Source organism: Scaptodrosophila lebanonensis, unplaced genomic scaffold (genome assembly GCF_003285725.1).
Source record: "Scaptodrosophila lebanonensis strain 11010-0011.00,11010-0021.00 unplaced genomic scaffold, SlebRS2 tig00000001-arrow-pilon, whole genome shotgun sequence".
Taxonomy (NCBI): domain Eukaryota; kingdom Metazoa; phylum Arthropoda; class Insecta; order Diptera; family Drosophilidae; genus Scaptodrosophila; species Scaptodrosophila lebanonensis.
The window spans coordinates 4,676,138-4,690,310 of NW_022060529.1; the positions used below are offsets into that span (position 1 = coordinate 4,676,138).

The 14,173-nt window shown below is 36.6% G+C and overlaps 1 protein-coding gene across 1 annotated transcript; it reads left to right on the plus strand.

The window, feature by feature from the left end:
- The first annotated feature begins 398 nt into the window (after positions 1-398).
- On the plus strand, positions 399-1,940 carry LOC115633757 (pyridoxal phosphate phosphatase). The gene is made up of 4 exons (XM_030531232.1): positions 399-505; positions 575-671; positions 734-1,029; positions 1,089-1,940. Exons 1-4 carry the CDS (start codon positions 494-496, stop codon positions 1,626-1,628), a joined length of 945 nt encoding a protein of 314 aa, XP_030387092.1. The 5' UTR covers positions 399-493; the 3' UTR covers positions 1,629-1,940.
- The last annotated feature ends 12,233 nt before the right edge of the window (positions 1,941-14,173 follow it).

Sequence of the window (14,173 nt, forward strand, 5' to 3'; positions counted from 1 at the left end):
GTCCCGTTGCTGAATTGTTTAGTCTATTTATATGACCATTATTGTAAAACGATAATCTCACGTGACAAATGCTGCTTTGGCCTTACTCTATACTGAGCTATGTAGATACAAAGCATCTAAGCTTTTCTAATTCTTTTTCGCTCTTTCTGTCGAAGAACAGACCAAAATCTATTCTCTTTATTAAGCTGAACGCAGGAGAATTATTTAGAAACGCTGAATATGGGGGAGAGAGATCGCCTAAGCATGAGTAACCACAGATAGGCGATACAAGCAAACAATAAACAATTATTTGTTTTGATTATGGCGCAGCAGCTGCGTCGCCGGCAAGCGCAGTCTAGCAGTTCCGAAGTGCTAATATTTTTGAACTATTCCATGTATGGGTTTAGTTGAAGAAAAACCTGCGAGCAGGGCACAACACAGCGGCTCTGAACCGCTACAGAAACAAATTATTGCAGTTTATCGGAAGAAGCCAAGACTATCAGCAAACCACGAAATGGAGAGTGCCGTGAGTAACCGTTAAATAGCGCCAGTAGCTGAGCACATGTTTTGAAATCTTATCGCATTTTAACAATAGCCAAACGACCAACGTCCAGAGCATATACTGAAGCTAAGCCAGGAGCAGCGACGCCGCTTTTTAAATTCCTTTGATCGCGTCTTCAGCGACATTGATGGTAATTTCCTGTTAAAGTGTTTACTTTATAGCAACAACAAGCATTCTTTTGTGCGTCTTTAGGCGTTGTCTGGTGTATGGAGTACGACATTCCTGGCGTGGCCGATGGCTACTCAGCTCTGCAGGGCATGGGCAAAGAGTTATCCTTTATAACCAACAATAGTGTGCGCAGCATGGAACAATACGAGCGACGCTTTCAGAAACTAGGCATAAAGGTTGGTGAATCGGAGTTATGGCATCCCGCACAGAGTATTGTGGAATATTTGCGGAGAATAAAATTTGATGGACTCATCTACATTATAGCATCGGAACCGTTTAAATCTGTCCTGCGCAAAGCAGGTTTCCAGCTACTTGATGGGGTTAGTAGCTACAAGTATTATAGAATAAACGTTCATATAAATCCAATTATTTGCCACAGCCCAACGAATTCATTAAAGAGAATTTTGGGTCTTTGGCCAAGCATATCTTCGATCGTGAGCCCGTTCGTGCCGTCATCTTAGATGTGGACTTCAACTTGACATCGCCAAAGGTTTTGCGCGCTCACATTTATCTGCGCCATCCAGATTGTCTTCTGATCCATGGCGCTACAGACACGATGCTACCCGTCGGCAATGATTTGCGCATAATTGGACCTGGGCCCTTTCAGAAAATACTGGTAGAGGCTACGGGTAAGCCAGGGGCAACGCTCGGGAAGCCTGGCAAGGAACTGGGCGAGATACTTCTGCAGCATTACAATATTCGAGATCCCAAGCGTGTGCTAATGATTGGAGACATGCTCGAACAGGATGTACAATTTGGACGACAATGTGGCTTCCAGACGTTGCTCGTACTTTCCGGTGGCTGCACACTCAGTGAACTAAGGGCGGAATCATCGCCGGAACGACTGCCCGACTACTATGCGGACAGCGTTGCCGACCTGGCGAAGTTGGTCAACGATGTAGCCAAGGCTCATGTTTAAATTTTGATAGTCTCCCCATATGTATATACTCGTACATACATATGTATTTACTTTTATAGCTATGTATAAAATAATCAAAAAAATTATTGAGGCGATAACAAAAATGGAAGGTTAAGTTTCAAAACTTGATAATAATCGTGATAATTTTATACCCTATACCGAATTATACTACTGATAAACAAACTAGAATTTTATAAATTATTTCACTACTAAAATATATACTTCTATACTTATGTATGTTTTGTATACATTATATATGTATATATATACTAACCCTTTTAAAATGTAACAAAATAAAGAAAAATAGCAAAATTGGGGCTTTTGTTAAAAGTTTTTGAATAGAAAATGTTGTAGTGGGCCTCTAATTGCCAGTCTATGGCCTGGGCATTCATATTTAAATGTAGCTTAAAGTTCAAATCGTAATTGTAAAATGTGAGTGCATATAAACAAATGTTTAGTGTTATTTATAATATTATTTTTTCATCTGTTTATTTAAATGACATTCAAGCTGAGTATGGCTCGACGCGCAACAAATTTAAATGTCCATAATACTTTGTTAAGATCTGTCCTCAATATTTACCCTGGATAAGATGCACGAGCTAAAAAACAATTGACACATTGTATCACAAATGGGGAAGGCGAGAGGTGCCATAGGTTGGTTGTGCAATCCACAAAATGCATTTCAATTTAATTTAAGGCAGATTAGATTAGCACGTCTGTTCTGGTTCTGTATGCCTCACTGATCTTACAGAACTGCAAAAGCTGCTTGGGGTCTGCCGGTCGCTTGATGGGCTTCAATTAGGAACAAGTCGTTTGTCACTAACGTAGTAGGTGGTATTTATGACGATCGAATGCAATGTGGAATATACATAAGTATGTACATATTTACATACATATGTACACGTATGTATGTATGTGTCGTATGTAGTTGATATTGATAACTTACTGGGCCACATTCTCATATTACTGCTTCCGGACTGTCAATAAATATTAATTTTTCTTAGCCACAGCTTAGCTTTCTTTAGAAATACAAACATACATATGCATTATATTTTATAATTTATTTAAAGAAATGCAAACAATTATAATTCTAACAGCACAAATGTAATATACGTAATTCACGGACTTTGTTTTTATTTATTTGTTAATCGCTTGTGCTATTTTTGTGGGCGTCCATGTGTCTTATCTGATCGCACACTCTCCCACTCACAGGTTTCTCACTCACTGGAGTCATAAAAAATGCGTAAAAATATTAGCACCTCGTATCAAAACCAAATATTTTTGCTATTGACGCCAGTTGGTTATCGGTCATGCCTCCACGCAGCTCTACTCACTGGATTCACGTGCTACGCTCTCGCGTTCTTATTCAGCGCTATTCGCTCTTAATGCCCAGACACATAAGCAGAGAGAGTGCAGATGTTGTCACCTATCAGTTCTTGGGCGCTGACAAAGTAGGAGGATTACGAGTACTGGGAAACAAACAAAGGTGAAAGTGCGAATTCTAATCGTTCGCAAGAAGTTCATTATTCTTAACAGCGACTTTTTAATCGATCATTAAATTGTTTCCTCTTGGAATTTTTATCATTCCTAATACGTTTATTATTCTTAAACGTCATTATTATTTCTTACTTTTTCAATATAATCGGAAATGGGAGTATTTATATCTGTAACTTCTGCCTTTCAAAACTTTGACTGGAGGCATTTGCTCTGTTGCCTAAACATAAATTATTGCTGTTTTATATTTAATTGAACTCAATAAAACTATTAAATTCCAAAGAACTTTATACTACTATAAACAAATATGACCCGCATTAATTTGTATAGTTTTGACACAGCTGACAATAAAACAGGTAAATAGTCCATTCTAATAAATGAGTGTATATTTTAATGTTCATTATAACTGAAAATTAATTATAAACAAGAGAGAACGCTACAGTGGAGCAAGCTCGACAGTAAAATAGCCTGTACTCTCCACAAAAAAGGAAAATTAAAAAAAAAAAATACTTAAAAAAATTAAATTATTAAAAAAAAATTAAATTAATTAATTTAATACATACATAGAAGACATGTTTATCCGAAGAAAAAAACACAAACTCGTCCTTTCTCGGACTTGGGACAATCTGGATACCGAGTTTGGTTATTCTTGCTCTTGTACTTCCTGAGATCCTTGTGTTCATACAGACGGACGGACGAGCAGACATGGCTATATCGACTCGACTTGTCTTCCTGATCAATAATATATATACTTTGTGGGGTCTGCCACGCCTCCTTCTATGTGTTACATACATTCGCACAAAACTAGTATAGCCTTTTACCCTTTGGGTACTGGCTATAAGAATTTAACAAGTAAGGATCCTTATTATCCTTAAATAAATAGTGCACTTCTATACAATTGTGTCAAACTCACATAAACGTAATTAAAAGATAAAATTCTGCCAATGCGGCAGACTTTTAACTGAAAATATCTTAGAGATGTCAAAATATGTTTCATGCCAACATAGTGAAATGTTATTAACTTTTGACTCCGACATTACCAAATCCGACCCAAAAGATCCAGTGTTTCTCTTGCTATTTAAGTTAAACATCCTGACCATTTACGAGCTTTTCTGTCAGGAGCGGACTCCGCTTGCGGTTCGTGGCGTGTATGCGTGCCTCATAAAAACTATAACAGCATTTTTGGCCAAGTAGTGCTCGTAAATACTTTTTATGCACACATTATAAACTTTAAAAATTTATGTCTTACTGTGTGTGTGTGTGGCTATATACGTATATGTACATATGTATATGTAGGTGCGCATAGGTGTGAGAGTAGAGCATGGGTGCCATTCCCAACATCATGGATAGTGTGGTGTTTTTGGTTTCTCGTGAACTGCATTTTATGAATTTTTTATGGCATTTAATGTAGAACCACCAGCACGCAGAGGTACACACATATGCGACCGTGTGTGTTTGTGTGTGTGTGTGTGTGTGTTGAAGGCAGCACCTGTGCATGAGGCTGTGACGCAATGCCACATAAAGTCAACCTCGATGCTGTTATTTTGCGCTGGTGCTGCTGTAGATTCTGTTTCCATTTTTGGCCAGTTGACGGCATTGTCATAAAAAGCATCAGGCAGTAGCGTACACCTTTATGACGTCGACTAAAGAACAATCGGCTCACGCGCCAGACCCGTATATCATCTGGCCTAATCCATGCTGCTGCACATCGGTCCTGGTTAAGCACAGTATAAATTATATGCGTCAAAAACTTTTCTGAACTGCAACTAGACTTGATTTATCTGCGCTTCTTGAACCTTCAGCTTTCAAATGGCTGCTGGAGAGATGGGAACGTGCAGCTTTACGCCACAGTTATGCAAGCTTTAAGATACAAAATCGACATTGAAAATTCGATTGCATTCTTTCCGGACATAAATCATGCATACGCCTTCCTCATTAATTTTTCTGTGTACTTACATTCAACCGCATCCAAGACAAATTGTAAATTCATACTTGCGCATGACTGCCATCGAAGTGTATAAAAAATAATGATGTCGACTGCCGAAGATTTCAATGCATTAATAAATCCGGCAGCAGCAGTTACTGGCACGGCACCGACCAAGCCGAGCACGGCTCAAGGGCTCCTTCAGATAAGTTATTTGCTTTTCGATTTGAGTGACAAGCCGAGAACCAACCGACAGTCAAGGAGCAAGTACTTAGGCGACCAACTTGCCAGCAGATAATAACAGCAACTTAAATTTCTTGCGGTAGGAAGCAAAGTGCAAATTATTCCCAAATCAACTTTGCACAAATTCAACAAAATGTACAATGTTTCTTTGCCACATATCGAACATATTATTAATTAATAGTTGTAAATGTTAAGTAGTACTAATTAATGTCAGTTTATTTAACTGACTCAAAATGATCGAGAAAACACATCCGCATTTGATTGATATAAGCTATTTTCCTCGGAAAAAAACTCAAATATTAAAAGATTACTTTTATGGCAAACAGTGGTATTAAGTTTCTTACATTTACTTCAAATGTACTTAATGCTAGCTAATACCATGCCATGACAAGTCTGCAATAAGCTCTAATATTCTTTCTGTCTATAGCGCATATTTATAAGACCTTTAAGACCTCATAATATAATGAACAATGTGTTGTTGAACTGGATAATAAACATACTAGTCATTTTTAACAATTAAGAAATTTATAAAAAAGAATTATAAAGTAAGCCCGAATGAACCATATCTATGATTTCGCCCCCAGATATAATAATGTGATATATTAACATTTCACTTCAAGTACTAATTAATGTCAGTTTATTTAACTGACTCAAAATGATCGAGAAAACACATCCGCATTTGATTCAAATATAAGCTATTTCCCTCGGAAAAAAACTCAAATATTAAAAGATTACTTTTATGGCAAACAGTGGTATTAAGTTTCTTACATTTACTTCAAATGTACTTAATGCTAGCTAATACCATGCAATGACAAGTCTGCAATAAGCTCTAATATTCTTTTTGCCTATAGCGCATATTTATAAGACCTTTAAGACCTCACAATATAATGAACAATGTGTTGTTGAACTGGATAATAAACATACTAGTCATTTTTAACAATTAAGAAATTTATAAAAAAGAATTATAAAGTAAGTCCGAATGAACCATATCTATGATTTCGGCCCCAGATATAATAAAGTGATATATTAACATTTCACTTCAAGTATCCCGGTTAAAAAAGGTCTAGATTATCGAGGTTCAGATTAGATTAGAGTAGACTACTAAACTTCCCCCTAATATTGTTAGATGAGCTAACAATAACTAAATACATACTTTAATAATATAATGTTTAGTATCCGAAGAGAAGAACCTCACACAATTACTATAAGGTAATTATGCTTAACAACTATCGGCAAAACAATTTACAATTATAATTTAAATTACAAGCAGTATATATCGTTGGTAGTATTAGTATATAACCAATATAGATTTGGCATTTAATAACATTTTGGATTGAACTGACATTTTGCTTTTCAATTTATTGATTAGTAGAAAATAGCAACCACGAGTACATAAGTTAATGAACAACTACTTTGATTACTAGATTATAAAACATACTATACTTGTATATGTGAAGAACACACGTTCGTTTACGCATACCTTGTGCATTAATATAATTACACTTTGCCATAGCTCTACTACATATCCTATGTGTCAGTGCCATTAAGCACTTATACAATATTAATACTTGATCCAAAAATCAAATGTCTGACCCGAATTCTCTCTAGTTGTCAATGTACTTGCATTAACTTTCCAGGCACCAGTGCTACATTCAAGCAAGCCCGACAGTGAAATACCCTTTGCCCAGACAAACTTCCGGCAATGAGTTGCAGAAGCTAAAAGAAGAACAGCAATCTTGATGCTGCAGTTGGTAGGCGTAGTACTGCATTGAAATTGTTTCCCCGATAACTTTTCTTAGAATTTACCGATTTGAATAACATTTAAAAAAGTAGATAATTGTATGTAGATGACAAAGCGTTCATTCAGACTGATGGACATGTCTAGATTGATTTCTTTCGTCATTAGGAATATACATACTTGTATATAATTTATGGGGTCGGAGATGCTTCCTTCTGCCTGTTACATACTTTGCACAAACCTAATATGCCCTTTTTACTCAACAGCTACAGGGTATATAAAGAGAACACGTAGCACTTGCACTTTTTACATTTTCAATTACACTGTCAACTCGCTGCTTTCTGTTTTGTTTTCCGTCCGACCTGTCTGATAAGCATTCGAGTTCGCGCTCTAATTGCATCTGATTGCAGTGCCAGTCTCACATCCTCATCCGTTGATTTTCGATTCGTGTAATTCCTTTCCAGTTCATCCGCCGACAATCGTGAGTCAAATTAAAATGGCGCTGCTTCTGCTTCTGTTGCTGCTGACTATGCAATTGACTGACAGTTTTTGTTATCTTCAATTATGCACACTACGAAATGCAGATGATGGGGAATGGAAAACGAAAGTAAACTGGAGACTGATTGATGGAAGAAGTGTCAGCGAAAGAGGCTAAGTAAATATATTCCCAAACTACATCGCTTATGCAAGACAACTAACGCGAATGCCCATTTAAGAAATTAAAACAATGATTTTGCTTAAGGACCTGGTTTTAACCTGTACGCTGTACAGCACTCTAAAATAATAATGTAATAATACCCTGTACTAGAAACAAAAAACAATACAAATACTGCATGTTTTAGGTTCATATAGTAGCAAGATAAGGCAAATCGATGTAACTATGCTCTCTTGTGCGTTCTATTACAACACAAATTTATTTTATTTTCCTAAACTAACATCGATTCTGTCCATAAATCCTAACTTGTAACATTTTCGATATTTAATTAAGTCGGTTAACCATAAGAAAAGTTTTTAATGAATTCAGTAGTACGTCATAAACAGCAACAGCGAATCGCTATTCTTCTTTTTTAAGCACAACGACTAAACTTATTTTTTGGATACAACGCCTTTCTATTAAACGTGATTCAACTCCGCATATTTTATTTTTACAGGAAATCGTTGGATTTTTCAATTTTTTAATAATCAACAACATTTGTAAAGTAGTTCAGCTTGTTGGCTTTGGCAGTTCGAATCGACTCCAAGTCCCTTCTCCAAATCACGACTCCTCCAATTGCTTTAAAATTATAAAAATAGTTGTTTATTATGTTTTAAAGCTTAAAGCTAAACTCTATTTATTTTGATACTCACGATTAATCTTTAAACTCTAGATATTTGAAGTCTGCATAAACATTTCGTGACTTTTCTCATGTTCTAGCCCTTTTATGCGTTGTTAGCTTTGTAATACTATTTTCTTATTGTAGCCTTAAGCCTTTCTGCCAAACAACGAGAAATGCAGCGTTTTTCACTTAACGGCTGTTCTTTCTTGCAGCAAGCTTTCAGCCCAGTTTACATGCCTAAATAGGCCTGCAATGATCTGATTTCACTTGTCGGCGCGTGTTTTACTTTCAGTCAACATAATTTCCATAAATACGCCATTAGAGAGGAAACGCAAGGGTTGGGTACGACGAATATTGGTGGCTATACTATGAAGCCAGTAGTAGCGATGCCAACAGCAAAAGCCACATTGCGGTGTTTTTCGTGTTTTGCGGTTTTACAGCATGCAACATGCTACATAAATTCTCCCTCAAAGTGCATGTAGATGTAGAGATACCCATATGCAGATCCACACTCACACACATGCACACCCATACATTCATACCTGCATACATGCACACAGACAAAGAACAATGCAAACACGCTCAGACCCGTGCGCGGCAGGTGAGGAAGGGCATGCAATGTGTTAACCCGCGGTAAAATGCTAATTAAAATTTACTAAGGTGCAACAGAGGGAACGGACAGTGAATATATGGTCATATTTATATTGTTCATACAAACAGAATCAATGCATGCACAGTAAATCCTTCCTATGTCAAACGAATTTCAAGTAAGTATACTGGAAGCTGAAATTATTAATTGTAGGATTTTTGAAAAAAATAAAAAATTATTTCATTGTATATTTCTATCTATCAAGGAAGTTGGGATGGAAGTGCATGTATATTCAACCAAATAATCCACCAAAAGGTATTTAGTGAGAAGAGCAAGACATTTCTTATATATATATATATGTAGTCGTTAGCTTGCTTCGCAGGAACTGTGAACATATGCAAAGGTGTACTTTTATTTATAGCTCTTATCCACCAAATTCCACAATTTAGAATATATGCTTCCTTCACTTTATTGGCTGCTGTACATACTATATGTTCGATTATTATTTTATTTATAGCTTATGCAAAAATGATAAAGAGCCCATTAAAGACTATTAGAGTTCAAAAAGTGTAACTAATGTAAATAAAATTATAAATATTTGGATAACAATAAATATTTTTATCAGAACTGAAATTGAATTTTCATCTTCACAGCTCCACTATCGATTACTATCTCCACTTGGAATTATTAAACGACTGTGTTTGGTGATCAATTTAATGCATTTAATTGGCATCAGAGTCGGATTGGATCGGTTCACAAGCGGTGTTCTTCCACAAAGGTCAAAGATTTTGAATTCTCGGTTCTTTTATGTTTAATGAGAGACTCTTGGTATATTCTGCTCCAAATATAAAGAGTCTTATAATCTACTCCAAACCGAACTTTGTGAGGAAAGATAAAATTCATATATTTTCAACTATATCCGAGAGAGTGAAAGCCCTGGCTTTGATTTGGAGCTTCTCGTACTGCATACTAAATTTCCCGACCCTGGTTAGAGACAAACAAAAAATGCTGCGGGTTAAAATAAAGTCCGTTTTAGAGGAAATGTAAGTATTAGATGTTTTCTTACTTTTTGGAGTATAAAAATGTTAGCTATTTATCTATCGATAACTACTACTTTATTCCACATGAAAAAAAAACTAGTGCTTTGTTTTTGTTTTGTTTTTCCTACAAGTATAAGCGCACATTTAAATCTGAAAATGTCATTGGCCCCATAAGCAGTTGCTGTCATTACACATTATTGCTATTGCTGGACAACTGGACAGCTGTTGCTGGCCGCAGTATAAAGTCTAGGCCGCCTGCATCGATTTGCATAAAATTTGCGATGATGGCACATTTTCAATTTCGATCAACTTGTGAGCAGAGGCACGCATAACGAGCCAGCAGACCCTACGAATCACGGCACGAATCAAACGGATAAATATTCAATGGCTGACGACGACAATGTCGCAGCAATAGCAGCAATATAAGTGACAGACCAACGGACAGAGGACAGGCAAAGAAGCCGAGCCACTGACTGGACTGACTGTTCAATAAATGGCCGAGAAATGCAAAGCGGCTCACAGATTTAAACTCAAACATTCATAAATTATGCAAGGGATTTCAAAATCGAACGAAGAACTCGTTTCGCATGGTCGCCCATTCAAGGAGAAAGGGAAAGGCCAGTAAAAGTTCGAGTAGCTGTATCTAAAAACGCTGGAGAGGCATCCTGCGCCGAAGTGACCCAACTCAATATCCTGTGTGTGCGTGTGGGGGTGTGTGTATGGGTGCACTGAGCAGGTCACTAGCTGCGTAAATGGATGTCTGGGCAGGCCCTTAACATGCTTTTAAAATTCGCTTCAGCCATGCCAAGACAAAGTGGCCGGCCATGGGGAATGAAATATTCATGCGTTTATAGTTGCGAGCCTATGTCACAATAAAAGTCAAAAAGCTTTTTCGCCCATGGCATGGCAACGTAATTAATGTAAATCCTTTTTCAACGTTGGCCCTGCTATACTCGTATAGTATAATGCTATCCATATAGTGGTACGTATACAATAACTATGTCAGCCAGTATGTGAGGAGGCTTGAGAGATGTGCATGTAATTGATTTTGGACCGTTCAACATGGCACCGCTTCCTGTTCATTGCTTCCGGTTATTTCTTGTTATTACATTTCATTGCGCTTGTCGGCATGCCAGTTATGGTTTATTATTTTCACTCGCTTATAAAACGTTCGCTCTCGAAAAAACACAAAACTTTTCATTTAAAAGCGAACAAGTTTGCGATATTTTTGCGTGCTGAGCAGCGGAACATGCCAACACTTGTTTTCTGTTAAGTGATTTAGGCAAAACTTTTCACCCTTCTGCCTGCAGCCTTCAGCCCTCGTCGCTCTACAGTGTACACTGTCGTGTTTGGCACTTGCCGGAGAGGAGCGTGGGTGATGTGGTGTAGCGATGTGTGTGTATGTTTGTTTGTATGTTTGTGTGTTGTATTTGAAACATCGGAAATGTTTTACAAAACTTTTGCAGCAAGTTTGCTGCCTTGCCGCCTGGTTACCACATAATCGCCGTCAAGTGAAATTCATTTTCTTGACAAACAACATGAACTTCAAAGGCACATTGAAAAAACACGCTCCCCGGCACGCTTCTACCGTAATTGTTGCTTCTTGTGTTTTTGGCTTTGCAAAAGTTTGGCATGTCAAGGAAATTGAAATGCTATGGAAATTTCATGCTACATACATACTTATACGTACATATATATGTATGTATGTTTCACATGTGTGCTTTTATTGGCACTTAACAGGTGCGGCAGCGTAATGAAGTGGCCTTTAATTGTGACAAAATTAAAATTGATTTAAGTGAAACATTTTCATTTTGTGGCACACAAATCGAAAACAATCTTTGCCCTCTAATCCTAACGTCGAATTTTAAATAATTTTATAAAAGCATTATCTTTTTGTTTTAAATAAATTTGACATTAGAGCTATTTATATTTATTTCTATAAAAAGCCCATCGTTCCCAAATGATTGCATAGATAAATACACATATTTAAATACACATTTTATAATTACAATTCAAATGTCTCTGCAATTGAACGGCAGCATAATATACAAGTATTGCTACATCTTTGGGAAACTATGTATGCGCTTACCAAGAATCTTAGACTTTTCTCACATGGCGTCCTTGCTCTCATTAGCTATTGCTTTTCCGCTATTGCGCCTGCTCCTGTATGCTCATTACAAGCCACTAAAAGGCAAAACTACTAATATTCTAATATTCCAAGTGACATGCTCGCACGCTCATACTTGTACGTTTCCTTCAAATTGAGCCGTCACAAAAGTTTATCCAACTACTTGACACTCTGCTGCGGTTCACGTGCTCCTTTCTCCCTTGGCTTGTTGGCTTGGCATGGTGTCTTAAATTATCTCACGTTTTCGTGTGCAAACTTTTTGAGGAATGTTGCGGTGTGTATTTTTAATAAAACTTCAAAGTTTTTGCTGCTACTACACTTTACTATGTCTCTGGCATTTTTCTTCTGTTTTTAGTTTTGAAATTCTTTGTCACGAAACACTGCTCGCGCTCGACAGTCGTTTGGGTTATCATGTGCTAGTACTTGTAATATGGTTACATATTACGTAGGTATGTATAGTATGTTTGCGTGTGTCTGGGCAGGACAAACTTTAGTTAAGAGAGAGAGAGAGAGAGAGAGAGAGCAGAGAACCTACATAAATTCTTCAACAACTTCGAATTTGGGTAGACAGTTTTAATGTTGTCAGATGGCAAAAGGCAAATGCAGTTGGCATAAGAGAGAACAACATCTTAATAATTTCATAAGTCGCACAAAATTGTTCCCTTTAAAGCATAAGTATAGAATATGATTGAAAAACATATACGGGATGTAAGGTCGTTATATAGTAAGTAGTACTTGTACAATATCAGTTACGTAAGTCAAATATTTCACATTGCGCCTGAAAATATGCAATGCGAAATAAAGAACTAAACACAACTCCATGTAGCATTAATGTTGCATTACATGTTCTTATTTATGTACTTGTATGTACATTTATTTATATGCATACATACATACATACAACAATTTCTTGATTACTGCAGAAATTATGCCTCTTTTGCTTCAACTGACTCTACCTACATACTATATATGTATATGGACATGCTTACGAGATATACCTATGGTCTAATGCTCTTTTCTGCTTTAAAACATCGGCAATGTCAGGCTTATATAAATCAAATATATCACACATTTTTAGAATGTGAATTGAATACTATAAGAACATTATTCTGTAGTACACATTTATGAGATTTACATTAAAATGCATTAAAACAATTATTAATTTTAATAGCTTGAATTCAATTTTTTATATTTTAAAACTATTATTGAAATGAGTAATTATTAATAAATCAATTTAATTTAACTTATTAGTATTCATCAAATTTGTATTGTTTATCTTGGTACATATACAGAGAATATATTTTCGTTTTCAGAAACTAAGAAAGTGTCTTTATAAAGAGATGATTGTAAATAAAACAAACAAAGAAATTCCTTGTCAAATATTCTTTCGGCTTCATTGATCTAGTTTTTCAAAAAATATTATTTTTATACTCTAAGAAATAGGGCAATTGCTTTACATTTTCAATTTTTCCTACATTTAACAATTTAAATAAACAGTTTGTTCTTAACGCGACCTGCGGAATATTGTTATATTTGTGTGCGTGTGTGGGCAGAACAATCAACGATTAAGTACGGGTATATAGCTTGTGCAGCATGAATCTGCATATCAATTATCTAACCACTCTCACAACGGTTTAATCCCAACTACACCTACCTACACAACGTTTTGTTTGTCCGATAGTTGTATCTGCATGAGTATGTGTGTGTGTGTATGTACTTATTTAAACATGTGTGCGTTTTCTCGAGCACTCACGCCCGTCTGCACGCGCAGATGCAGGACCCAGAATGACAATGACAGCATCCTTGCACGACACTGCTCTGCCAAAGCCGTGCAGTTCCACCTCCTCCAGAATTAACAACATGTTGTGGTTATGGAAATTAGTTCAGAGCATGACAAGCAATATGCGTGGCTAGATTTATGCCTGGCTCATACTTAAGTGTCCTGCGAAAATGGAACATAAACATAAACACATGTGCGAGCACAACTCGAGCTCAAGATGAATGCGAGTGTGTTTGTATGTGTGTGTTTGTGTGTTGACAGCTACAGGATAAAGTAGGCAGCACCGCTTAATT